The sequence below is a fragment of the Colletotrichum acutatum genome (assembly GCF_030867785.1).
Source record: "Colletotrichum acutatum strain CBS 112980 chromosome Unknown BDZ83scaffold_150, whole genome shotgun sequence".
In the NCBI taxonomy this organism is placed as follows: domain Eukaryota; kingdom Fungi; phylum Ascomycota; class Sordariomycetes; order Glomerellales; family Glomerellaceae; genus Colletotrichum; species Colletotrichum acutatum.
Genome location: NW_026849144.1, coordinates 66,854 through 88,956, shown reverse-complemented (window position 1 = coordinate 88,956; position 22,103 = coordinate 66,854). Strand labels below are relative to the sequence as shown.

The following is a 22,103-nucleotide window of genomic DNA, read 5'->3' as shown; positions in this document are numbered from 1 at the left end:
GCCGCAGGCTTAACCAGCTTGTGAACTTCAATGCCCAGTGACATTTCCCTTATTGGCACCCTTCCCTAAGTCGGTTCTGGCTTGCCACCGCGAGTGTGTAACAGGTCCAGACATGAAGCCATGTACATGAAGCCTTGTACATGAAGCCTTGTACATGAAGCCTTGTACATGAAGCCGCGTACCGCAGTGATGCTGGGGGTACAGTATTGCGGGTCATGACGGACCCGTCTCCTTGGAGTGGCGCCAGTCTTCAGCTTGGCCGCCGGGCTGAGCTGTCTATCATTATGTTGTAGCGTAAGTACGGCGATGATCGCTACCCGCAGTCGCCGGCATCGGTTTGCGGCACATATCGAAAGAAGGCTTTGCTTCCATAGGCCCCGTTCTGTTCCTCTGCCTGAGCGGTCTAGAGCGCTGGGACGACGCCTTGTGTCTCTCCTGTATAGCCCGTCGATGATGCGTTGTCGTTGATCATCAACACAATCGTACACCGTACTGTACGACTTACATTCAGTGACAGCCTGTTGCCGCCTACCGCGGCAGATCCCGCAGCGAATCCCTAACCAAGCTCAACTTTCGTCGGATGGCGTAGCTGCACGATATGGCCCATGTCAGAAGCCGCGCCCGATATTCCGATCGGACAGTCGTGTGCTCCATGTATCACCGTGAAATGATAGGAGAATTCCATCCTGAACTCTTGTGGCCATCTGAACGAATACTGCGCCGATGCGTCGAGTGCTGGCACAGTGGCTTCTCGAATCCTCTAGGAAGACGTAGTACTTGATACCAATCTTGCACCAGCACGGCCATATGGCGGAGGGACGATCTGGTCGTGACATTGCACGCGCACACCATTTGCCGTTGCAACTTCCTGGCCAACGGGTATGGAATATCTCGGGCTGGTCTTTCCATGCCCCATCGTTCGAACGAATCCTGACAAGGTGCACTCTATGCCAGTGACCGGAAGAAGCGGGGCGAATTGGGCTAGTTCGTTGCTGAATTGCCCTTGTGAATTAACCCGGTTCGCCAATGTTAGCGATAGGTAAAACTTGCCAAAGAGGGCTCGGCAAGCCAAAGCCAAAGACGCATACGACACTAGGGCGCAGACGGGCCAAAACACAGGGGTTTTGTCAATGTTGTCACTCGACTTGCTAGCCGATGAGGAAATAGACGAGCGACGGTATGGTGAGGCAGACGTATCCCTCGCGCTGTGACCGAGACGATAGCGACGGTGCTCGATCTTGTGTACCACTATATACTGAGGAGTACGGCTATCTCGGCGAAGACGGACGCCAAATTCTTGGCTGGCGAGCGATCTGGAAACGTTGCAAGGTTGATTGATTTGCGAACGACTGCACCTTAGCTTTGGCCTTGGACGTTCCTTCTCGCCGCCCTAAGAATTTTCTCTGGCAACTTCTTGCGTATGCCGTCCTGACTCAAGCCTTGGAACTCCGGACGAAAGAGTATATCCTTGTGTCTGATGGAGCCACCGTCGTCCTGTGCCGAGCAGGACCAGTACCGCAGCTGTCCGCTTCCATCGAGGCATCCGTACACAGCTTGCCGCTGGGCGCCCGAAGATGCTAGCCAGCCGACTTCTGCGTACCGTAGATGCGTAGGCCTTCCAGTCGGTACTCTTCGGGGTGGTTTTCGTTTCGCTTTCTGCTTCTTGGGCGGTTGTCGTGAGGATTGCTTTTCGTCGTTCGGCTGTAGTCGGGGACGTTGGGGCTGTTCGGGTCGAGCTGCTGCTTTCGGGACTATGAACTTGTCAGCGCCTGTTCGCTATGCGTACACAATACGTACCTGGCCTTGACCATAAGAAGGTCACGTCGTCGTTGGAGTTGTGGCCCATTGGTGATGTCCTCGTCCTTGTGGATGCCGTGGCTCTTGGCAATGCGTTTGTGATAGATGCTGATGCGCCCCACTTACTAGGCCTCGATCCTAGACATATCACATCGTCGTGATGGTTCCCATTTGAACTCAACGCCGTCGTCCTCGTTGCCGATACCATATTCATCGACTGGGTGTCTGTGGTCTGTGGTCCGTGATGCATGCTGATATGAGGCTGCAATGGGGTGCACCACTCGACGGCTGGTGCTTTCGTTGGGATGGTCAGAGAAGCTCGGACCACGTTAGCCATCCACTGCTGGAGCAATCAAGGAAGGCGGGATCAAAGTCTCCCTACCTCCATGCGGTCTGTTTTTGCGGCAATTATGTCAGTCTGAGAAACACTTCACTTCACGCTGTTTCTGAGCGGACGACTACCCATAGAGCATCCTTGTAATTGGCCCAAAGTCAATGGCTATATTGCTTGAAAGTTTGAGCAAAGGATCAGCGTGACGGAGTACCATATTCGCACTGCGCAGGCGAAGCGCAGCGGCATGGATTCGCCTGCAGTGATGCTGCGTTTAAAGATAAGCCTTAGCCCAAAAAATTCATTCTTCTTAGCTACGCTACGCATATCAATTCAGAGGAACCGGCATACGTCCTTTCCTTTTCTACCAACCACACACCCTACCGCTTGAATCTCGGCTGCTTGCGGCTTGCGCCCTCGTCTTCGTCGTCGTCATCGTCCCGTCGCCGTTTCTTACGATGATCAGAGGTGCCGAAGCACTGCTCGAGCTTTTGGCTCCGCACCAGCTGCTGCACGGTAAACGGCGAGCCGCTGATGTCGCGACCCTCATCGGCGGTCTCCCATAGGCAAATGGCGAGCGACTCCTGCAGACTGGCCACGCGAAACTTCACGTCCAGACGGAAATGACCATCTAGGAACGCCGCCGGGTATGACGCAAAATCACAAGCTACCTTATGGCCGCCGACGCGGAAATACGCCTTGCCGCTCGCGAGCTGCCGCATCAACGCCGTCAGGCTCTCGGAGCGAGCGCGCAGCCGGCAACAAATCTGCCCGCGGCAATCGTACCCCCCGTCGGAGAACAGGTACGGACGCGAAGCATGCAGCTCAAAGACGAACAGCTCTGCCCTCGCGCACAATCTCAGACGTCTCAGGGCGGGGAGGCCTTCAAAGGTGCACCCATCATCTTCTTCGTCGTCGAAGCTGGACAGGCTGTCCAATGGCGGCTCGGAGCCGTCGAACTCGACATCGAAGCGGAAGAACTCACCGAATCGACCCACCTTCTTCTGTGCGACGACCCGCTGCCAGTCGTTCTTGTCCCGGTTCCGGAACGCTCGCGCCAGGCGGAAGAGGAAGCAGTCCCACCACCCGCCGCTGGGCGAGCTCGAGGAGGAGCCTGTGCCCATCGAGGCTAGAAGGCTTGGGTGTGGCGCTTCAGGGAAAAGGGGGCCACCTCTTGCAGCGCGATCGAGGACGGGTTGTTGGCCACTAAGCCGCCGTCCTGGAAGGTGCCGAGGCCGTCAATAGACCAAGGCGTGAAATAGCTATGGCATTGTTAGCGGCGTTTCGCAGCACTCGGCTGTTTCTTTGCGCCATCCAATTGTAGGATGTCGAAAAGAGAGCGAGACGTAAGAAGAGAGGGGAAAGAAAAGAAGGAGAAAAGAGAAGAGAAAAGAGAAGAGAAAAAAGAACAAAAGAAACAAAAAGGGCTGGCACGGACTACGGAGCAGCGGTTGCACATCGGACACTGCAAACCGGATTAGCCATCTAGTCACCGGAAGCCACAGGCCTCCCATAGAATCCGCGGGAAACCACAAACATCTCCCACAAAGCCACCGCCCCCATCGGCGGTTGCTTCAGGAGTTCATAATCTATACAGTCCATCAGCATCGGCTCGCGGGCTTCGAGTGGCCTCGACGCAGACGGGAGAAGAAGGGATGGAGACGGGGAGGCTACCGCGATCGCCGGCCCGCTGGCCCACTCCGTTGTAGCTGGTGAAGATGCAGGCGCTTGCGTCTTGCACGGTAGCAACCGTCATGCCAACCATGGCACCCATCGTGTCGGCCGCCGAGTAGTCGGTGATGCTTCTCCCGGAGCCGAACATGTCTCGCAGAGCCTTCTCGATGTGCCGCGACGGGTACCTGCTGTCGAATAGAAGCAAGGCTGCGGCACGCACAACTGTGGCAAAGAAGGGGACCCGCATCATCAGTCGTATGAGAGGGCCTATGATGGGAACGGACGGAACCCGGCGAGGCGTGAACGCGTGGTTCGAAAGGGACTCGAAGCGGGCGATGCACTCGTCCACCGTCCACCCGTTGATGCAGAGGGCGCCGGCGCTGATGGCACCTGCCGCGATCGGTCAGCCAGGGGAGTCGCCCCCATCTGCACCTGCAACAACGACAGCATCCCGCGACATACCTGAGCTCGTCCCGAAGACGACGTCAAAGTTCTGCTGTACCGGATGGCCGGGCAGCCCGATGTCGTCTTCGAGCTGCTTCAACACCTTGAGGGGGTACTTGCCCCGCGTCCCGCCGCCGTCGATACACAAGACCCGCACCGACGCGGTGTCCGGCTTCACACGTATCTGCATGTCAACGTTCTGTCCGCAGAGAATACACTCGGCCACTTCGATGAGCCACGGGTCGGCCGCACTTGCGACGCCAAATACCTGGACACAGTTTAGACAGTGGCCGTGGCCGCACGCGGGAAAGACCTGCGGAGCGCGCCGCAGACAAAGGTAGCATGTGCTGTCGGACCGGAGCTGGGCCCAGTCCTCCGCGAAGGCGGCGACAAGCTGTCGATGCAGCAACGCTGAGGCTTGGCCCGTCGTCAGCTGCCGGAACATACGGACCATCTGGGCCTCGACCATTTTGGCGAACTGAGACGGCAGGAGGAAGTCGGTGGACCCTTCGTGCGCGAGGACGGCGGTGCCGCACACGTTGTGGCACACGTCCTTGTAGAACATCTGGAAGACGTCGCGCGGATCGAAGACTGCGGGCCGTCAGTGAGGACCAAAGGTGACGCGTGCCCGTGAACGTACGGTGCATGTCCGGAGGGTACTGGTCCAGTATGAAGCTGGAGGCGATGACGGGCACGGCGAATCTCTTCAGGTCGTCAACGGAGTCGCAGTGCGTGAGGAACCCTGCGAGGTGCGCCGGCAGATCGGCCGCCACCGGATTGTCGAGCCGGGAGACGGCGAGGAAGTCGAGGGGTGGCGCGCCGGCACCGCCGACGTGCTCTGTGGCGTGGCGGAGAAGGCCGGCGAGGTGGGTGGCCGAGAAGAGGCAGCTGGCGAGCACGCGCTCGACCCGTTTCGTCTCCGTCATGTAGGAAAGCTCATTGCTGAGTATGTCCCAGCGCAGGGAACCAAGGCGGCGTCGCAGGGACTTGGGCGTCTTGTTGGCCAGGCTGATGACGCGAATGCCGTGGAATCGTTCGGACACGTTGGCGCTTGTCCGATTGCGGACGGACTGTAGCAGGCGACTTCGTGTGGAGTCCTCTTCTTCGCCGTTCACGACTACCACTAACCAGGGCCGCACCGACGATGTGGACGGCGTACTCAGATTCAGCCACGACGCCAGACGCTGGGCGACGACCTCTACGCCGCCGATATCGTCGGCAAAGAAACACACAGCATCAGCAAACGGGAGAAGCATGCGATTATAGACATGATCGCCAGCTTCTACTGTCGTGGGCAGGATCGCGGACGGCATCGCGGACGGCATCGCGGACGGCATCGTGGACGGCATCGTGGACGGCATCGTGGACGTGATGTTCCCACCGTGAGAGATCGTCAGTGGCCTTGCTACGACTTCATGGCAAAGCGTAGATTTTCTTGGCCTGCCGAGCCGCTTATGAGGCGGGATGTCGGCATCGGCAATCAGCGTCGGCCTTGCGCCGGGCGCGCCGACAGGAGCCACGTTAAGATGGATCTCGCCGTGGCCCCGGGCCGTGTTGGGCGCGGTGATGTACACACCGAGTCTTTGCAGGGCAACCCGCTTGGTCGTGTTTCCAATCAGCACGAGAATACTCGGGTACTGGCCATCCGGGCGTGGCAGACCGTCCAGCAGTCTCTGGGCACGACCCGAGCTTTCGACGACGTACGCCTGGTCTTTGGTGGCCACGCGCAGCCAGCCAGTGTGTTTACAACGGGACATGTTGCGCACTGGATCAGGCACAGCTACACTGGGCAGACGAGGCGCGTGTCTGTCTTATAGGCAGTGCAGAAGGCAACTCGGGAGCCAAAATGGGCTGGGTGGATAGACCTTGGGCCCGACGACCTGGATGAATCTATAATCGTCTGCGATCCAATCGCCAATGCTCTGAAGCCATTTGCGTCACAATCTTCATTCAAAGTCAAGCGTAGGTCCATCCGGCTTCGCAAGTGAGCGTTCCAACACACATCAGGAGCGGGAAGATCGAATCGGCGCATGCATTCTCTGGCATGACAGCACATATCTTATCCGCCGTCTGTATTTCTATCTCTCCGCCGTTCGGACAGTGGCCCATCCATGCCCCAGTGCTATAACGTACTTCTAATGTGCCAAGACCAGATTGAACCGTCAGATCTCCTATTGCACGCACGTTTCCGACGGCGGACTAGAACCCACGCTCATGCTCGTCAACATCAACATGGGAGCAAACGCTGTCGGGGCGCATAATGGCAACATTTCATTCACGTCTGTCCAACAAAATTGTTGTCGGCCACAGAGGCAGCTGCAGTAGGGCCAGTGGAGGTAGCGCCCACTATCCAGGTTCCAGGCCCATAGCGGATCATGCATGTGCTCCAAGCCATCTTGCGTCGAAGTAATCGGCACCGGCGTTGGATAATCGGTAGAGGTTCCGCTTTCAGGCTCGCTGCTCTCGGGCGACGTGAAGCCGCCGTCAAATGACCAAAACCCACCGTCGCCGCAATCACTTCCGGACACATTTTTCTTCGAGTGATCCTGCAAAGTGGGCGCGCAAGACTGAGCAGGTGATGCGACGCTGACCTTCCATCTGAATGACCCCTCTGCCTTTTTCCTGCGACTCGCTCGGCGATCCGTTCGGGGCTTACGCGTTGGTTGGAATTCCGTCAACCCTGCCTCCGCGAGCTGCCAGAGGGAGCCTTTACGTTCCACTCGTTGGAAGGCCTGTGCGACACAGATTACGACTTAGCAGGAAAAACTAGACCGTCACAACGCTGGCGCAACTCGCTAGCGTACCTTGTTTACGCTCAGGTTCGAACGAACGCTGTTTTTCCATCCTTCGCCTCCCTTGTTGGCTCTCCTGGTGTTTTGCTCAAACCAATGGTAGAGTTCGCCTAGCCCCATTGCCTTTGTTTCTGTGCTGTGGAGTGCGATGTAGATGAGTTTCGCGTACGTCATCTTCTGCTCGCCTTCGTCCAACCGCGTGTCAGCGGTCGGCGATGATTCGATGGCAGTGTCAGGAAGGCGTGGGAAGGCCGGATCCACGCTGAAGCTGTGTTGCGGCGTGCCATTTTGTGCTGGCACTGGTTGCGGCTGGGATTGCTGGCCACGATGACCTGCGCTCTCGTCCTCATGAGATGTACGGTTGTGTGGTGGTCGAGGGGATCGAGGAGACATGCATTCGGAAGGGAGGGGAGACGTGCGAACATGGTCCATCAGATCGAGTTGCTTGCTGCTTGACGATGGGCAAGCCCTGCATTCAGATCAAACAGTCGAGGCGTCCGACTACACTCGTGAGCGCCAGTGAACCCAACATAACCACATGTTCGACAAACGCTCTCAATCCGCGCTCTTATCCGTAAGCCATGGCTTGGTGTTTTCCCCATTCACAGTCTCCCAGTCGTCGGTGGCATGGCATCCAGCGCCAGAATGAATTCCCCCCAATAGATGGACGCACTTTCTTCGCCGTGCGCCTACTGCGAATCAGTTGCTGTCAGAGACCCATACTGCAAGCAAGAAAGCACGAGCTGCTACGGATTTGCACCGCTGCACAGCGCTACGTTCTGCTCCGTCGGCGGTGGGATCCAAGAGTGTATCTCGCCGCCAAAGACCTACCCTTACGTCAGACGAGAGAGTTGGGGCCATCTATGACGGAAAGCCGAATGTGAATGTCATTGTACAGGGGGCTCACGGGCCACGCCGCAGCCAGTGGCCGATTGTTGCTTCTACGCTGTTATCGGATGTGTGGTCGAGAAACCCACCCCCTTCCCGGGACCGAGACCGGGCCTCGGCGGGCTCGCCTCCCACAAAGTTGCAGGGCCCATTCGACTTCCCTACCGGCGGCACTTTTTCAGAAAGAACGGCCACCGTCGTACCGGTAGGCGAACGGCCAAAAACGGCTGCGGCTCCAAGCGTCTGGACCGGCTAGGCGCAACGCAGGACGGGCTCCGCCCGCATTGCCGCGGGAACATGGCGGGCTTTGGGGTTCGTCAATCACCATTCATCCCATCGCACAGCATGCAATCTACGGTCTACATTTCGCGCCGACAGGGCCAGCGTCACGGCGCCCGAGGAGCACTGACAGTCGCTAGCATCGGGTCGTCTTCAACTTCCCTTTCCACTACTCTGCCGTCTGTCGCTGGTTTGGTGCCAGAATTGCATTGCGGGAAAGAGACCGCCTGGGGGACCACTCACGAGCAGGGATTGGGGCTGCAGCTCTACGTAATTGAAGGAGAGACGGGCGAAATTCAGGTGTTCACTGCACCAGAAAGCTAGGCGAGATCTCATGGCCCATCGGAAGCACCGCCCACCAAAAGGCCCGGAGGTTTGCACGAAGAAAACATCATCACAACATAAGCCTCGCGGCAATGCGGCCTCGAAAACTGTAGCTGGAGTATTGGCACCCTGCTCGACGTAATTTCTGGAACATGCACTATGGCTTCCATCTTACGTAAAATAACCCTACTTGATCCATGTCCTAAACTCGTCGCCGTGTGACCTACCTCATGACTCGTTGCGCCGCCTTTCAAGTAGCCAGACACCCGTCAAACTCCAACGCCTAATAATGGCAATGTTTCCGTGGACTCTAACTTCGCGTCGCTTTCCTTTCACGGATAACTTGCAGCGTCATGCCCGCGAATTAACCCTTCGTCGTAGCTCATCATAGCTCATCATAGTTCATCATAGTTCATCATAGTTCATCATAGATTCCTGAAAGATACTGTCCAACTATCCCTTCTCCATGACTTGCTGTTATGTGTTGTTGCTACGCCCAGAATAGGCAGGCGGTGGGAAGGGCGGCACGTCGAGAGCCACGTAGGACTGCCGATCGACCTCCACCGTGGTCGTCACAAGCACGCCGTCGCCCGTGTGCTGCGGCCCGGGGCCGCTGTCTCTGCGTATCTGCGTCTTGTGGCGCCTCAGTCTGTCAACAGACCGGGTCCACCTGTGTTTCGGACTGTCCTTGCTGAAAAAGCTCTCCGACACTGTAGACCGACGACGGGGCCAGACGCTGACGAGCAGCAGGCGCAGACTGGGCAAGCTCGCGCACAGCATCGCCGTCGACTGCTCGATGAACGACCACACCACAATATCGACATGGTCCCTGTCTCGTCGAACGTGGTGCTGTACTCCACCAGGTATCTGACCCGGACCGCCGACGTCACGCACGCGCTGTCTGCCGTGTGAGCCTTCTCCCTCACCCTTCTGCCGAGACTTGAGACCTAACTCACAATGAACCAATGCTGAACAGCGCGATGACGGCCAGGCGTCGCCGGAGAGAAATCTTGAGCCGCCACACGTAGGGGATCGGCAGCAGCAAGATGGCGATGTCCTCCGCCATGGCAAGCCCGCCACTGCTGTAGCCCACAGCTTGCAAGTTTAGACATTGGCGGTCGGTGATGGTGCGATCCCATATCGACTGCACAGGCACGCATTGCGTCGCGAACGGGACGATGAAGAGCGTGCCATGCAGTAGCAGAATGGCCTGCAGGCCCTGGGCGATCCTCCGAAAGGTCTCCGACGGGAAAATGCGGCGAGGAAGAGCACGATCGACAGCTTCACGGCGGCTTGAAGGATGGTGTAGATCAAGTTTCCGACGTACAGCATCTGACTCGGCGTTAGGACGGGGTACCACGAACCACAAACAGCTGGCGGGCCCGGATCGCCGAACCTTTCGGATAACGACCCCATTACCAACGGTATCGTCCAGTAGTGCATGCCGAAGCCGATGCTTGTAATGTGCAGATAGACCGCGGCCAAGGCGATGAGGAGTGCCTGGCAGACGCCATCAGAAAGGATTTCTTGGAGAGTTGGGGTCAGGTACCGCCGCGAGGATGGTCATGTAGTCGTCCCTCCATAGACCACCCGCATACTGCTTGCTCGTGAAAAGACGGAGCGTCACGATGAACAGCACAAGACTGCAGCTAATGATGAGCGTCCGCCGGACTTCCGTCCTTCGCGATGCTTTCGGATACGCTTCGCACAGGGCTCCCTCTACCGTTGCTGCAGCTTCAGAAGGTCAGATGGGCTTCCAGAGAGGAAACAGCGGGGCCAACTTAGTTGATCGTCAAACGGGCAGTTCGTCTGCACACATGTCGAAAGCTCCGATTGGACAGCAATGTCGAGACAGATGCACGCAGTCACGTCTTCTGAATCGCAGGCGGACGTGATGAATGTGCTGCTGATGCACTCCGACTAGATGGTGGATGTTTTAGCGCGACGAAGGCCTGGCTGATGCCACAATCACTCACGGCACACGACGGGACCTGCGAGAGGATCTCGACGGCCGACGCTGCATTCACGGCGGCGACAGCAAGCTGGAGGACCAGCACTGCGAGAGTCCATGATCGATGAACATGGCATATGAGACGTCGATGAGAAGCGCGGAGATGCTGACACAGACTTTTGCGGTGGTGTCACCGGTGTTTCGATGCCGGGCGACCTGGCATCCTGCAGCTGGAGGTCTTTTCGCTGCGGGAGAGATCCAATGAAATAGACGGGGTATGTATGGTACGAGAAGGCACTTCTGGTTCTGACCGTAGTACAGTCGACGGAACTTGCTTCCTGCGCTGAAGCGACAATGACAAGAAGCCAGTTACGCCGCTAGTGGGCAGTTTGTGGACGAATTTCTCGGCTCATCCTTCCGGTCTTTCGCTGCGAGTTTCGCAAATCATTGGGCTCGTCACTCGATGCTTCGTGCTTTGCAACCTGGCTTAAAGGTGACTGGGTGATCTACGGCTCCATGCAAGCCATCACCAGCAACACCAATGCATCGCACATGTCACGGCCTCAAGGGCGGGATCTTCGTTGCGCGGTACAGAACACAGGGCATGGCATGCAGAACACTTCCTGTACGTTCGATGGATACCGGGGCAGGTCGTTTCCTCACACGCAAACGACATGGAAGGAATATGAAATTTTCCAAGGACAGTGATAGAGATCATAGAATTCAGTACACACCCCCATGCGTAACGAACTCAGCAACTACTCTATATCGCTATCGTCTTCTTCTGCGCCAGGCCCATAGCTTTCATCTGAGACGTCTGAATCATCACAATCGTCGTCTAACCTTCCTCCTTCCGACAGGTCTGAGTCTTCGCCAGATTCAACGTCAGACATGTCAGAACGGTAAGACTCGTTGCCCTCGCCGTCAAACAGGTCCTCGTCCCCTGCCCCCAACTCGTCGTCGCTGAGCGTATCGAGAAACAGCTCGGCCGCATCTGCAGAGCTCATCTGGAAGACGGCCCGTGTTCGGTGCATGGTCGCCTCGTGAGTGTCGGGAAACAAGATTCGTACGCAGCAGTACATATATAGCATCTTTCTCGACACCGAATCATCGCAGAGATCGAAAGTTGCTGGCAATGTCCCGGGGTGAACGGTGTCTTCCGGCGCATGGATTTCCCAAATCCGCGCGGAGAACATCAAAACCTGTTCGAGCACTTTGATGGTGATGAGCATGTTTCCAAAGTCAAAGTTCAGTGTCTTGTCAAACTCAAATAACAAGTTGGTCCTGTTGTCCGACGGGCCGTCGTCACGTTCCTCGGGCGCTTCGCGGACTTTCAGGCACGCTAGAAGCGCGGCGACCTTGACGACGAACTCTTTGCCTTGTAGTGGCCCACACAGGCAGCTTATGATGTAGGCGATGAACCGATCTCCCGCGGTGCTGTTCATATCTTCTTTGACTCTGTTCAGCGGCGGGTACCACGTGTCGTCGGTCAGCCCGTTGTCAGGGCAATTGACCGCCAGGCAGATGGCGAGGCAGCATCGCTCATCTTGTCTAAGCAGGTTGGTCCTGACTCTCATTAGCAGGAAGCTCCTGTGGCATTGTGATAGTGCGCCTCTCACCACATGGAATCCATGATCTCTTCCAGCGCGTCTGTGGTGATTCGGTAGCCCAGGCCATGCCATCGCCAATGAAGAGATTTATATCGTCAGAACCATGGCTCTAGACTGCCTTTGTTTTTGGACAAGGCACATTGTGCTCTCCGTACGTGTAAGCTCGTGTCGACATCCGATACCGTCTTCTGAGAAGCGAAGCTCTTCGCAGCTGGATTTTGCAGAAGCCGCCAACGGCTCGACGGTCAGCGTTTCCCACGAATGGCCGTTTTTGCAAAGTATCTGCAATGGCGCCGGGGCCATAGAACAGTCTCAAAGTTGATAATTGTGCTGTACAGTCCATACATACCCACGGCACCCGTGCATGGAGTGTGCTATATCAAGACGAGATCATCTCCTGGCTCACGCAGCCGTGAAAGCTCTGGTTCTTCGCTCATCGAGTTGGCGACGAAAGCAGCCCGAAAAGGACCAGACGGCCCTGTCAGGCTTACCAAAATTCTATCTCGTCTACATCTGGCGTCAGTTTCGCGGTTGGCAAACGCAGTGTCCGTCCTCACATAAGGTGATCCATGTCACGTACTTCGCTCGGCAACCCATCAGCTTTACACCTCATTCCGATGGCAATCCGACATGGCGGCCAGACCTTTGAAGCGCCCTCGCCGATCAAACGGTCTGCCGCGCCCACCAAGCGACATAGACAACGCAGTCGCGGCCCTGGGCGGGAGAACCCACGCAACCGACCTCGCAAACAGTACCATACAGTCTCAGAAGGCACCAGTCAGTAAGGAAAAACGTCTGGAAGAACTCGTGAGAGACTCCGGCCGCCTCAGGCAAGAACTTGACTATTGGAAAAGCTTGGCTCTTACAGGAACCACCTTCATGTCCGACGTTGAACAAGTTGTGGTACAGCTTCGAGATGTTTGCAGCCGTTTCGAGAGCGTCATGAATGAAGCAAACAATATGCCTGCGGAGGAGAGATTGGGCTCTGGCTATCCGTCCGAATCTCGACAGAGGGAAGACGTGGAGGTGCAGGCTGGTGACGAACCAGACTCGCCAGTAGTAGAGGATGACCTTGACGTGCTCTTGGCTCCCGTCAGGCGGGGTCGAGAAGGCTGTGACTTTGAGGCCGTCAAGCCACAGTTGAAGCGGAAGCAGCCACCATATAATCCCGGAGGTTGGCTCTGATAGGAAGCGCACGTGGCTTGCACCGGGATTCGCCGGGTCCATCTTCATCCTGTGATGTCATATAGAGGAAAAGGGAATCCATGCCCATGCACACAACCGTACATATCACCGCTGTCATTGATGTGAATCACTTCTGTCATCAATCATCAAGAGTTGAAAGGGCGTCACGCTGCTGTCTGACATGGCTCAAGCCCTCCGACGTCGCCGTCTGGAGGCGCCGTAAGTGATCCATTTCTGGAGAACGCCTGAGTGGTGTTTCGAATCTCTCTCCTGTGACTTGCTTCCATTTCTGACAGATTTGACAAAGGGCAAGGCCAGGTACTGTACATGGACGACTGCTTGCGGCTTTAGGGGAATATAACGACCCACTCGTAATTGCGTCCGAAGCCCGTTGATATTGCATTCAAGCCTCTTCAATCCTGTGACTGTCCCAAGCCTGGCTGATCCGCTGATCCCTTCATCCCATATCTAACTACGAGACACTCCAGAACCATCACCAATCTACTGTACTAGAAGAGATACTTCGCTGATGAGCCATAAATGCCCTTTTTAGCCAGTTCACGCGATCAACGTTATCATTACTAATGTCGGCTACAATAAGCTCCATGGCTAAGCAACAACGAGATGGGCACACCGCCACGCGTCGCACATCTTTGAAGTATATGAAGGCGTCCTCTAACCACGGTGTAGCAAGAGCTCAGCTTCGACTCAACGCTCTTCGCATTTTCCCCAAATGCCCAGGTCAGCGAAGAAAGTACTCGATTATGTCATGAACATCTTCTTCACCGACAACACATGGCATGAAACAGCCGCTAAACTCAAGGCCAATCCCATTTTCTTTGGATCTGACCTTGAACGACTTGCTCTTGGTGAAGACTGCCACGAGCTTCATCTCGCAGCTGCATCCATGGACTGGGTTGGAGATCTTCAATACAAAGCCAAGGTGGCCGAGTCGCTGAAACGGCCTCGTTTTAAAAGCTCTGGGGGCCTTTTGCGCCACCAGGGCCCGAGCCAGCGGTTCACGTTGAACATTCAAGAGGACAGCGATGACATGGACTACCATACCACAGTTCGAGCTTATGGCAGCCTGTTCTGCCAGAAGGGTGACGAATTGACCACTTGCGTACTATATTACAATAAGGGCCAGGGATTTCTGGAGTATTTCTACATTCCGCGCCACCAGCTGCCTTGGAAGAAACAATACAGAATACCTTTGCAGCACTCGTTGTCAGGGTATGACTCGAGGCCGCTCGACTGGGTTGTGGTTGAAGATGTGAACATAAAATAGCATTGAGACATATCATCACAATGCTGGCTGGCACACGAGTTTCTGCTGGAACCAACCACGCACGGCATCTACCGCTAGCCTTGCGGTATTTGATTGAGTTCTTGTACTGGGTCCTTGTACGGAGTTGTTGCAAGTGAACGGGTAGTAAGGTCTGTGAATTAGTAGAGACATGCGTCCCATAGAAATTCACCCATAGAAATTCAACTTTGACTTGCATGGCTGTACCACATGTCCATCGCCGAGCGAGATGAACTGATAACCGGACAACATTTGCATGCTCATTGAGGCCGAAGTCAAGGGTATGTTGGCGTTGTTTGTCAACGTAGCAAACAGTGAGGATCCGATGGTAATCACTAAGAACCAGATACCCTTGTGCTTTCGGGTCAGTAAATAGGAACGCCTTCGAGGCGTGCCTTTGCGGCTGCTTGACCGGGCAGAAACTTCAGGCCATTCCCTATCCAGCGGGGCCAAATCGGCCGTGCCGCCTTAGACAAAGCGATACTGTTTTGATTGCTTCCTTTTCGGAGTGGAAGGCGATGTCTTGGCAACGAAGCCTGTTTGTTTGACACAATACATTGATCATCTGCGGTAACAGGGGCTGACCGCACGGAATCACCCCGACCAGCCGGCTCATCCAGAAGCGGCTGTGATGCACCCTTACCGTCAGGAAGCCCCACGGCCAGTTGCAACCCAGATCACGCTCCAGATGCCGACGAGCGTCGATTCATTCGCAAGTGTCAACCAGTCCCCTGACTCCGACACTCATCTTCGTGTTGGCAGAGCTTCACAATCTTCTGGCCACTGGTCAGGTATCATCACCTCTCCCATCGCCTGCGGCGCTTCCGCTTCGCCGACCGAACCCTTCTCCGACACGCGGACTCGTGCAACCTGGCACGAAAACCAACAGCCATCTCCACGGCTGTGACGACCATTGGCGACCAGTACTCGGCACCACCTGCGCAAGTTTGGCATGCCTGGTTTGGCGAAGATCAACAGGTGAGCAGATTGAACCATCGACGTATATAGCGCAGCAATCTCCTCAGTCACGTACTTCACATCCTGCTCCAGCACAGCCAAACACTCAGCAACATCCTCAGCAAACCCTCCGGTAGCAATGCCTTCTCGAACCTCAATAGAGTATCTGTTGGCGCCCACTGCGGCTACGCCGACACTTTGTAACGAGACGGAGGCTTTTCAAGAAGATATCATCGGACCTCACACCCCGCCCACAGGTGCCATGTCACCGTCGATAGATTTCCAGCGCCATCAAGCAGACATGGATCAGTATTCTGACACCAGAGGCCATGCCACGTCGGCGTGCTCGTTATTATCGCCTGCAAAGCTGACGTCCTCTGGGCAACCGACCCTCAACGACATGGTCTCAGTATATACGCAGCAGTCTCCAAGCGTCACCTTCTCGAGTATGACCCTCCAGGAACAGATGTTCAGCGGTTACTACAATGCGGGCTCTGGCCTTTCGGCCCAGATGTGTCCCATCTGTTTACATATTGCATTCATGAAGTGAGTCTCTCCGAATGCTGTGAAGTAGTGAGTGGTCGCTGATAAACCCAAGTCCTTGTTTTCTACGGTCCATGTGTGGTCAACAATACTTCGAGGTCCCTAGCGCAGCAGTCTACGATCCGGCCTTTCTTCATGCGTCTCACGATTGCTACTGTGGATGGTGTGCTGGATGCGGAATCTGTGCGTTCAAGCCAGCAGAGCATAGCATACCGAGCGGCTCTTATACGGAGAGCTCACATCTCCAAACCGGGTTCACTGATGGATACCTGACAAATGCGGCTGACTCTTCTCACGCTATCTATGATGGGCCGCTCTCCCCATCGGTTTATGATCTTGATGGCCAACCCATCTCGCAACAGGGCTTTGTTCTTGGGAACGTCGACGACGGAGGTGCTGTTGGGGAGAACGTTAGACCTACTACTCTTCCAGTATCGGTCTTTCCCGAGCAGATAACTGCGTGGAAAGATTGAGAGGCCCCATCTTTCTCCTTGATTTCTTTTCACGTCCGGTCCTGCGCGGCATTGTATCATAGCTGGTGACATTTCGAATGTAGGATAGGATGAATGCAGAGAAGGACTTGCGTTACAGTATGTGCGAGCGGGGATGCAGAAAGCCCATCTCTTCCACGTCAGAGCCACCGACTGGACTCTACCGCCGTGATCTTCAGGCTATGAGCCCGCAGGTCGTGATGTCCTTCATCTACATGTAGTATCCAGATTCAAAATACATCACGAATCGGGAACAGGGTCACTTTTCCACGATCGGCCTGTTACATGCATCATCAGGTGGTTCTCGCATTCGTTCCGATTACAGTATAGACTTTTGGTTATTCTTTGTATTCTTCTCGAGTCAACACAAGCCGCTTGTTCCCACTTCCCCCGTTGGTGCCTGCCACAGCTTGTGACAACATGACACCAATGTTTGCACTAATGCCCTCATCCTCTATCCGCGCTCGCAGCCGTGCTCTCAGCTCCCTTGACAGATCCGAACTTCTCCAACATGCTTCCGATCAAAGAACGACCGGCCGCTGTGCCGTCCAAGTCCACACGACGGATAAACTGAAGAGGCTCCACAGCCGGCGTACTGGCTTCGGTGGAGCCTTCCCATTCTGTCATTTCGTCCGCTTCGATAATGGTGCATGTATCGAGACTGCGACTGGAAGCATCCTGCTCAATCTTTGCTCTGGCAGGTTTCTTAAGACGCCCTGTTCGACGTCTCTTGTGGCAGAATGCGGCGTTTGAAGCCTGGCGAGCCCCTGCCGGCGATTGACGAGATAACGGTCGGTCGCTGTTGGAGGTGTGGGGTTGGATTTGCTTCCTTCGTCCCTTCGAGACAAGCGGGGGGCGGAACGTCACTTGAGGGCCAGTCTTGGGAGGCGCCGGTCGAGGTCGCTCCATGTGGGGCGACATGGAAGAAACCCATTCACTCACGACGTCGAATGAACGCGAAGACTCCAGAGACATTTTGCTTGGCTGGCAATGCCTCGGAAGTGCAAATACTGTTTTCGGACAGCATCTCCATGGAACGTTGGACACTACATTTCAGCTCATATGTACATAGCTACAAATCTTGTTTTGGGACCTCGCGACAAAGCCGTTGCTGGATCAGTGGATCCTTGCATGCCCCAGGAGCCGCTCTTCGATCTGGGGTGTGTGCACTGTATGTAATCAAAAAGGGAGCTCGTTCTGGATTTGACAGCGCATCCCTGGTCGTGTCAGAGCCAGATCGGCGACCCCAGAATCACTTCAGGCAGTGCACCATATCTGGTCGCTCCACGTAACGGCACAAGTTGACCGATGGCCCAGAGCGCCAGAACCCTCATCCGACCTAGTTTTCTACCGTTGAGTCTACATCTGTCGGCCGCTGATCAACAAGCGGCGTGACTGGACCCGCTTTTCGCCGACCTCGTACGGTCCACTCATTGTGTCGGTAGTCACTCCCAAGGCCTGGCGCGCACTGGCAAGTCTCGTCATGCTCAGCCATCAATTGGATGTAACTGAAGAGGTCCTCTTCTGCTTCCCACGTCGGACAGGCGTAGCCGTCCCACTTGACGGCGTACAGATGGGCGCCATCGTCCGTCTCGTAGCAGCCCACGATACCCTGAAGATGGGATGCCCAAGTCGCGTTGCTTGGCCGCGGTCGCTCGACGCATTCTTGCCATACCTTGATGTACTCCCCGTCTTCGAAGACCCACAAAAATTGATAATCGCCCAGCCAATCCCACTCGAGGGGGTCACGGATCCCCACGACCACACCATAGAACATGTGAGCGCCACTCGTGGCGGTGCAAATGACTTCAACTACCTCAAGGCATGAGGACCAGGCTGCGTCGACCCTCGAACCTCGCCGCACTGTCATTTTGACGGTAATATCTTTGAGTGAGGTGGTTCAATGTGCATACAGTCTCCTTAGGGAACCGAGCCTCTTGGAGATTGAAGATGAGATAGCTGGGTTGTAGGCATTAGCCATCGTCAGATGGTCTATATTTATACAGCTACGTAGGCGGATACACGTTCGCCGGTGTTACAGTACGTGGCCGTATCTGCATGTGGTAACTTTCCGCAGTCAAAGTTGTCTTCTCTGTTCACCGGCGAAGCCTCTGATTCAGGCCTCCAGTCAGAACCACTGGCAAGATCGTGTCTGCGGTGGTGGTGTCTACCTGCAACATTGCGATACCACAACTGTGCAGACCTGGCAAAAGCACAATCACACTGTCTTGTATGTTTGAATATAAGGTTGCATTGAATAATGCAATTGTATAAATAGTTTGATGTATGGCAGAAAAGCCACCTTAACTGGCTTTGCTGTCACAATACATCTTCCTAGCAGCTCAACCCTCATACGAGCCGGCATATCTCCTTTACAGTTGAAATATCCTCTTAGTATCCTGACCAGCGCTCTCAAGAAGCCCTAAGAGTTCTCTCCGGATATGCCTGTCTTGAGACGGAACACCCACCCTCAACACCGCCTTCTCGCTGCCGTCGAATTCCACCAAAACGACAGCAGTCCATTTGTTCTTGGCAATCTCCTCCATCAACGCAGCTACAGCAGCAACAGGCACGGTCGTGCTACATTCATCGTGGCTTTCTGTCCAAGGCCACTGGGCTCTCTTCTTGTGTCTGGTGTGTTCGGTGCCGTCCAGTCATCCTCGGACGTGTCGTCAGGCGTAGCGGGGTCGGTATTGTCTTTTTCGTGTCAGCAGATGCCATTGACGATACGTACGTTACTGTACCGTAGAAGAACCTACAAGTATTGACACGAGCCCTTTTTCTACTACGTTTTTGTCTCACGACTTCAACGGCCTTCTGTCTTTTCTCGAGCTCATTTTCATCGCGGAAAGACCACTTGAAGAGCTGTGTTGTCAAGTGGTCCAAAGGCGAAATGCCTGTATCGAGCGTAGAATCCATGTCGTCTGAAAAAGTCAGTCAGCCTGTGAGCGTGCTTCTGGAAATGATGAAGATGGTGTGCACTTATGGCTTAACAAAGATGGCGGGCTCTATAATTTATACCTCTGCGCGGCTGGAGGACACTTGATTCCTAATCGTAATGAAAGCTATCCGGGACTATGAGCTCCCTACTAAGCAATGCAACCTCTCCTTCCATCAGGGATGTGATGTAACGCCTATGACTGGCAGCTACTCACCTTATCACTGGCTTCGTCTACCAATTGCCTCCCTCCCTGGTACCATTTCTCTTATGTTGGCAGTCCCACATCTCTCCCCTACCATCTCACCCCACCATACTAACACCACCTTCGCATGGCGCTCTTTCTTTCTGATCGGAAAACCCCTGCGATTACCGGCCCTGGCCTACTATCCTTCGCGTTTCGCAGCATGTTCAAGACGCCCGTCTTCGTCAGACTCATACCATCCTTCAGCATCTCCATGACGAGTCGCACAATCACGTTCGGCGACTCTTGCAAAAACCGTGATGCGGCAGCGTCGCCGCCCCGGGACGCTGCCCAGAAACAGTGCGAATACAGCACATGGAATATCTTCAACAGCTTAGGCTCTCGCGTCAACAGGCTGATCACACTCCAGTGGTCTTGTGCGTCCGCAAGACGCGCCAGCTTGCCGATATGTCGCACAACACGGCATCGTCCATCTTGGCACCGCGCCGCAGCAAGATGACGCCATCACGGGTTGCCATGACATGTGGAAAGTGCCCAGTCGAGACTCGTCGCACCATGCGAGTCGCGCCTGTCGATGTCTACAAACCCGAAGAAAGAAGCATCTCGGCCTCCCACGGCGCCGCTCTCGAGCCAGCTTCAGCAACAGAGGTCCTGTCCAGTTGCAGCGCGCCGATATGCAAACCACTTGGTTTGGGTCAGCGCCTGACTTGAGGAGGAGTTCGATGAGCCGTTGCTTCGCCGATGCCGTCCTGCCATCCGTTTCTTTGACCCGGGCCAGAAGCGCTAGTTCGAGCGGCTTTGATCGAAGATACGGAGCGCGGGTCGGCCCCCTCGACCAATCCGTCTAGCTCGCCCGTGGCGTCCGCCCCAGCCTTCAACAGTGCCAGGGCGGCGGAGAACATGCCGTCCTCGCACGCCATGCTGAGGGCCGTCATGCGCCATGTGTCGATCGTCGTAGGCTGGTTCACGTCGACGCCGAACTGCGCCAGCTGACCTATGACCGTTTCTGGCGACGGAGACAAAAGGGAGTGGATCAGTGGCGTGTCCCCGTTGTTGTCGGCCTCGTTTACTTCCATTCCTTTCTCGTCGATGAGGTACGTGATCACTTCGGTGAGCCCGGCGGCGGCGGCTTGATGGAGGGCGTTGATGCCAAACTCGGAAGACTCAAGCCGTGCGCCACGCCGAAGGAGAATCATGGACGTCCTGGCGTCTCCGCTGAGAAGAGATAGGAAGGCGGGAGTGCGTAGCCGGCAGTCCGGGACCCCGTCGATATCGGCGCCGTGGTCAAGGAGAAATGACACAATGTCAGGGTAGCCCTTCGAAGCGGCCAGATACAGGGCCGTAACGAGGAAAGGGCTGCATCGATGGGTCTCGGTCATATACATGGTGGCCGGTTTGTTGTAGTCAGCGCCGGCTTGGAAGGTGTGCTGGAGCGTGGCGAGGGCCACCCGCGTATCTGTACAGTTGGCAATGGTGTTGAAAACGGCAGAGTACTTTCCCGTTTTCACATCATTTCGGTAAAACTTGGGGTTGAAGAACGAATGCCAAGTGCGCGAGCATCGCGTGAACCTGGACTGGACATGGGGTTCGCTGTGATTGAAGATATGCCACGCCACGTCTAGGGAGATCGGCTCTGGAGGAGTAGACTTCATAGCGAGTGACGTCTATCGTACTGGGCGAGACGACGTGACCTGCGACGAAAGCGCGTCATAGCAAGAACAAGAGGGAGTCACGGAGTCACTGTAGGCTTGCCGGCCTCATATTCAATACAAGTATTCAGACTTCGTTCCATGGGACGGCGCTTTACGCCAGAAGCATCTCATACAGACACTGCAGATTCGGAGTTGACCATCTCGTTCAAGAAAGGTCTTGAGTTCTGCTGTTCAGGCGCTACGGTGCTTCTTTTGGTTATGAAAAAGGCATCTCGTTCATCCTCTAGGTGGACAGTAGTGTTCTTCGCGAGCGGTCTCTGGTTTTCTGGACATAAGCTGAAGATGGCTTCAGAATGCTAGGCAATTCGGACAGGTTCTAATGGCTCCGGTCTGGGTGGACGAGGATACCAAGCGTACAAGTGGTGTTCACGTCGGCTTTGGACGCCTAGCCCTCGTAAGACCGATGGAACCCAAATAGGTCTTCACCATACCTCGTACAGTGTCAGTGCCCGGAAATTGTTACATACTTGGGGACTCACCTGGCTTTCTGCTACGCGCACCTCCAGCAAGCGATTTCACACTTGCACGCACCATCAAATCGCTTGCGCGGGATTCGCGCCGGGCTCTTTCAAACAGCCCGTGTCGATGCTTGGGAGCCGGAGGGATGCATTCTCAAAAACGTGATCAGGAGTAGTTTTGTTCCGAAATGCCTTCCTCTTGTGAAATCCGTTTCCAA

The 22,103-nt window shown here is 55.4% G+C and overlaps 12 protein-coding genes across 12 annotated transcripts; 3 read left to right on the top strand and 9 right to left on the bottom strand.

The window, feature by feature from the left end:
• Nucleotides 1-1,577: 1,577 nt before the first annotated feature.
• BDZ83DRAFT_757109 (uncharacterized protein) lies at nucleotides 1,578-1,846 on the bottom strand (the record flags this gene model as incomplete). Its single annotated transcript, XM_060514850.1, has 2 exons — nucleotides 1,578-1,751; nucleotides 1,823-1,846. The coding sequence occupies 2 exons, from the start codon at nucleotides 1,844-1,846 to the stop codon at nucleotides 1,578-1,580; spliced, it is 198 nt and encodes a 65-aa protein (XP_060359369.1).
• Nucleotides 1,847-2,101: 255 nt separating this feature from the next.
• Nucleotides 2,102-3,371, bottom strand: BDZ83DRAFT_638853 (uncharacterized protein). The gene has a single exon (XM_060509386.1). The coding sequence runs from the start codon at nucleotides 3,250-3,252 to the stop codon at nucleotides 2,509-2,511; it is 744 nt and encodes a 247-aa protein (XP_060359368.1). The 5' UTR covers nucleotides 3,253-3,371; the 3' UTR covers nucleotides 2,102-2,508.
• A 242-nt stretch (nucleotides 3,372-3,613) lies between these two features.
• Nucleotides 3,614-6,003, bottom strand: BDZ83DRAFT_757107 (uncharacterized protein; the record flags this gene model as incomplete). Its single annotated transcript, XM_060514849.1, has 4 exons — nucleotides 3,614-3,717; nucleotides 3,803-4,192; nucleotides 4,265-4,837; nucleotides 4,887-6,003. 4 exons carry the CDS (start codon nucleotides 6,001-6,003, stop codon nucleotides 3,614-3,616), a joined length of 2,184 nt encoding a protein of 727 aa, XP_060359367.1.
• A 518-nt stretch (nucleotides 6,004-6,521) lies between these two features.
• Nucleotides 6,522-7,431, bottom strand: BDZ83DRAFT_656623 (uncharacterized protein; the record flags this gene model as incomplete). Its single annotated transcript, XM_060510890.1, has 3 exons — nucleotides 6,522-6,592; nucleotides 6,903-6,978; nucleotides 7,051-7,431. 3 exons carry the CDS (start codon nucleotides 7,429-7,431, stop codon nucleotides 6,522-6,524), a joined length of 528 nt encoding a protein of 175 aa, XP_060359366.1.
• Nucleotides 7,432-9,395: 1,964 nt separating this feature from the next.
• Nucleotides 9,396-10,554, bottom strand: BDZ83DRAFT_105448 (uncharacterized protein). Its single transcript, XM_060501051.1, has 2 exons — nucleotides 10,079-10,554; nucleotides 9,396-10,029 (listed from the first exon to the last, which is right to left on the bottom strand). Exons 1-2 carry the CDS (start codon nucleotides 10,110-10,112, stop codon nucleotides 9,482-9,484), a joined length of 582 nt encoding a protein of 193 aa, XP_060359365.1. The 5' UTR covers nucleotides 10,113-10,554; the 3' UTR covers nucleotides 9,396-9,481.
• Nucleotides 10,555-11,209: 655 nt separating this feature from the next.
• BDZ83DRAFT_638831 (uncharacterized protein) lies at nucleotides 11,210-12,508 on the bottom strand. The gene is made up of 3 exons (XM_060509385.1): nucleotides 12,440-12,508; nucleotides 12,100-12,301; nucleotides 11,210-12,046 (listed from the first exon to the last, which is right to left on the bottom strand). The coding sequence occupies exons 2-3, from the start codon at nucleotides 12,111-12,113 to the stop codon at nucleotides 11,239-11,241; spliced, it is 822 nt and encodes a 273-aa protein (XP_060359364.1). The 5' UTR covers nucleotides 12,114-12,301; nucleotides 12,440-12,508; the 3' UTR covers nucleotides 11,210-11,238.
• Nucleotides 12,509-12,720: 212 nt separating this feature from the next.
• Nucleotides 12,721-13,275, top strand: BDZ83DRAFT_656621 (uncharacterized protein; the record flags this gene model as incomplete). The annotated part of the gene is made up of 1 exon (XM_060510889.1): nucleotides 12,721-13,275. The coding sequence occupies one exon, from the start codon at nucleotides 12,721-12,723 to the stop codon at nucleotides 13,273-13,275; it is 555 nt and encodes a 184-aa protein (XP_060359363.1).
• A 605-nt stretch (nucleotides 13,276-13,880) lies between these two features.
• On the top strand, nucleotides 13,881-14,778 carry BDZ83DRAFT_734976 (uncharacterized protein; the record flags this gene model as incomplete). The annotated part of the gene is made up of 2 exons (XM_060512958.1): nucleotides 13,881-14,016; nucleotides 14,085-14,778. The coding sequence occupies 2 exons, from the start codon at nucleotides 13,881-13,883 to the stop codon at nucleotides 14,561-14,563; spliced, it is 615 nt and encodes a 204-aa protein (XP_060359362.1). The 3' UTR covers nucleotides 14,564-14,778.
• An 805-nt stretch (nucleotides 14,779-15,583) lies between these two features.
• On the top strand, nucleotides 15,584-16,614 carry BDZ83DRAFT_105377 (uncharacterized protein). Its single transcript, XM_060501050.1, has 2 exons — nucleotides 15,584-16,084; nucleotides 16,137-16,614. Exons 1-2 carry the CDS (start codon nucleotides 15,678-15,680, stop codon nucleotides 16,552-16,554), a joined length of 825 nt encoding a protein of 274 aa, XP_060359361.1. The 5' UTR covers nucleotides 15,584-15,677; the 3' UTR covers nucleotides 16,555-16,614.
• Nucleotides 16,615-17,019: 405 nt separating this feature from the next.
• BDZ83DRAFT_757105 (uncharacterized protein) lies at nucleotides 17,020-17,547 on the bottom strand (the record flags this gene model as incomplete). Its single annotated transcript, XM_060514848.1, has 1 exon — nucleotides 17,020-17,547. One exon carries the CDS (start codon nucleotides 17,545-17,547, stop codon nucleotides 17,020-17,022), a length of 528 nt encoding a protein of 175 aa, XP_060359360.1.
• Nucleotides 17,548-18,094: 547 nt separating this feature from the next.
• Nucleotides 18,095-18,442, bottom strand: BDZ83DRAFT_532397 (uncharacterized protein; the record flags this gene model as incomplete). Its single annotated transcript, XM_060503332.1, has 1 exon — nucleotides 18,095-18,442. A coding segment is annotated over one exon (348 nt), but the record flags the coding sequence as incomplete, so codon positions are not given.
• A 1,384-nt stretch (nucleotides 18,443-19,826) lies between these two features.
• BDZ83DRAFT_638813 (ankyrin repeat-containing domain protein) lies at nucleotides 19,827-21,507 on the bottom strand (the record flags this gene model as incomplete). Its single annotated transcript, XM_060509384.1, is given in 10 exon segments — nucleotides 19,827-20,153; nucleotides 20,398-20,511; nucleotides 20,528-20,674; nucleotides 20,684-20,797; nucleotides 20,822-21,071; nucleotides 21,099-21,142; nucleotides 21,164-21,208; nucleotides 21,224-21,379; nucleotides 21,389-21,462; nucleotides 21,498-21,507. Coding segments are annotated over 10 exon segments (1,281 nt in total).
• Nucleotides 21,508-22,103: the final 596 nt, after the last annotated feature.

Excerpts from the sequence above, each read along its gene's own strand:
- BDZ83DRAFT_105448 (XM_060501051.1), bottom strand. The coding sequence starts at position 10,112 with ATGGAGGGACGACTACATGACCATCCTCGCGGCG. Across the intron at positions 10,030-10,078 it reads ACATGACCATCCTCGCGGCG|GCACTCCTCATCGCCTTGGC; the intron begins GTACCTGACCCC and ends GGCGTCTGCCAG.
- BDZ83DRAFT_638853 (XM_060509386.1), bottom strand. The coding sequence starts at position 3,252 with ATGGGCACAGGCTCCTCCTCGAGCTCGCCCAGCGGCGGGTGGTGGGAC.
- BDZ83DRAFT_105377 (XM_060501050.1), top strand. The coding sequence starts at position 15,678 with ATGCCTTCTCGAACCTCAATAGAGTATCTGTTGGCGCCCACTGCGGCT. Across the intron at positions 16,085-16,136 it reads TTACATATTGCATTCATGAA|TCCTTGTTTTCTACGGTCCA; the intron begins GTGAGTCTCTCC and ends GATAAACCCAAG.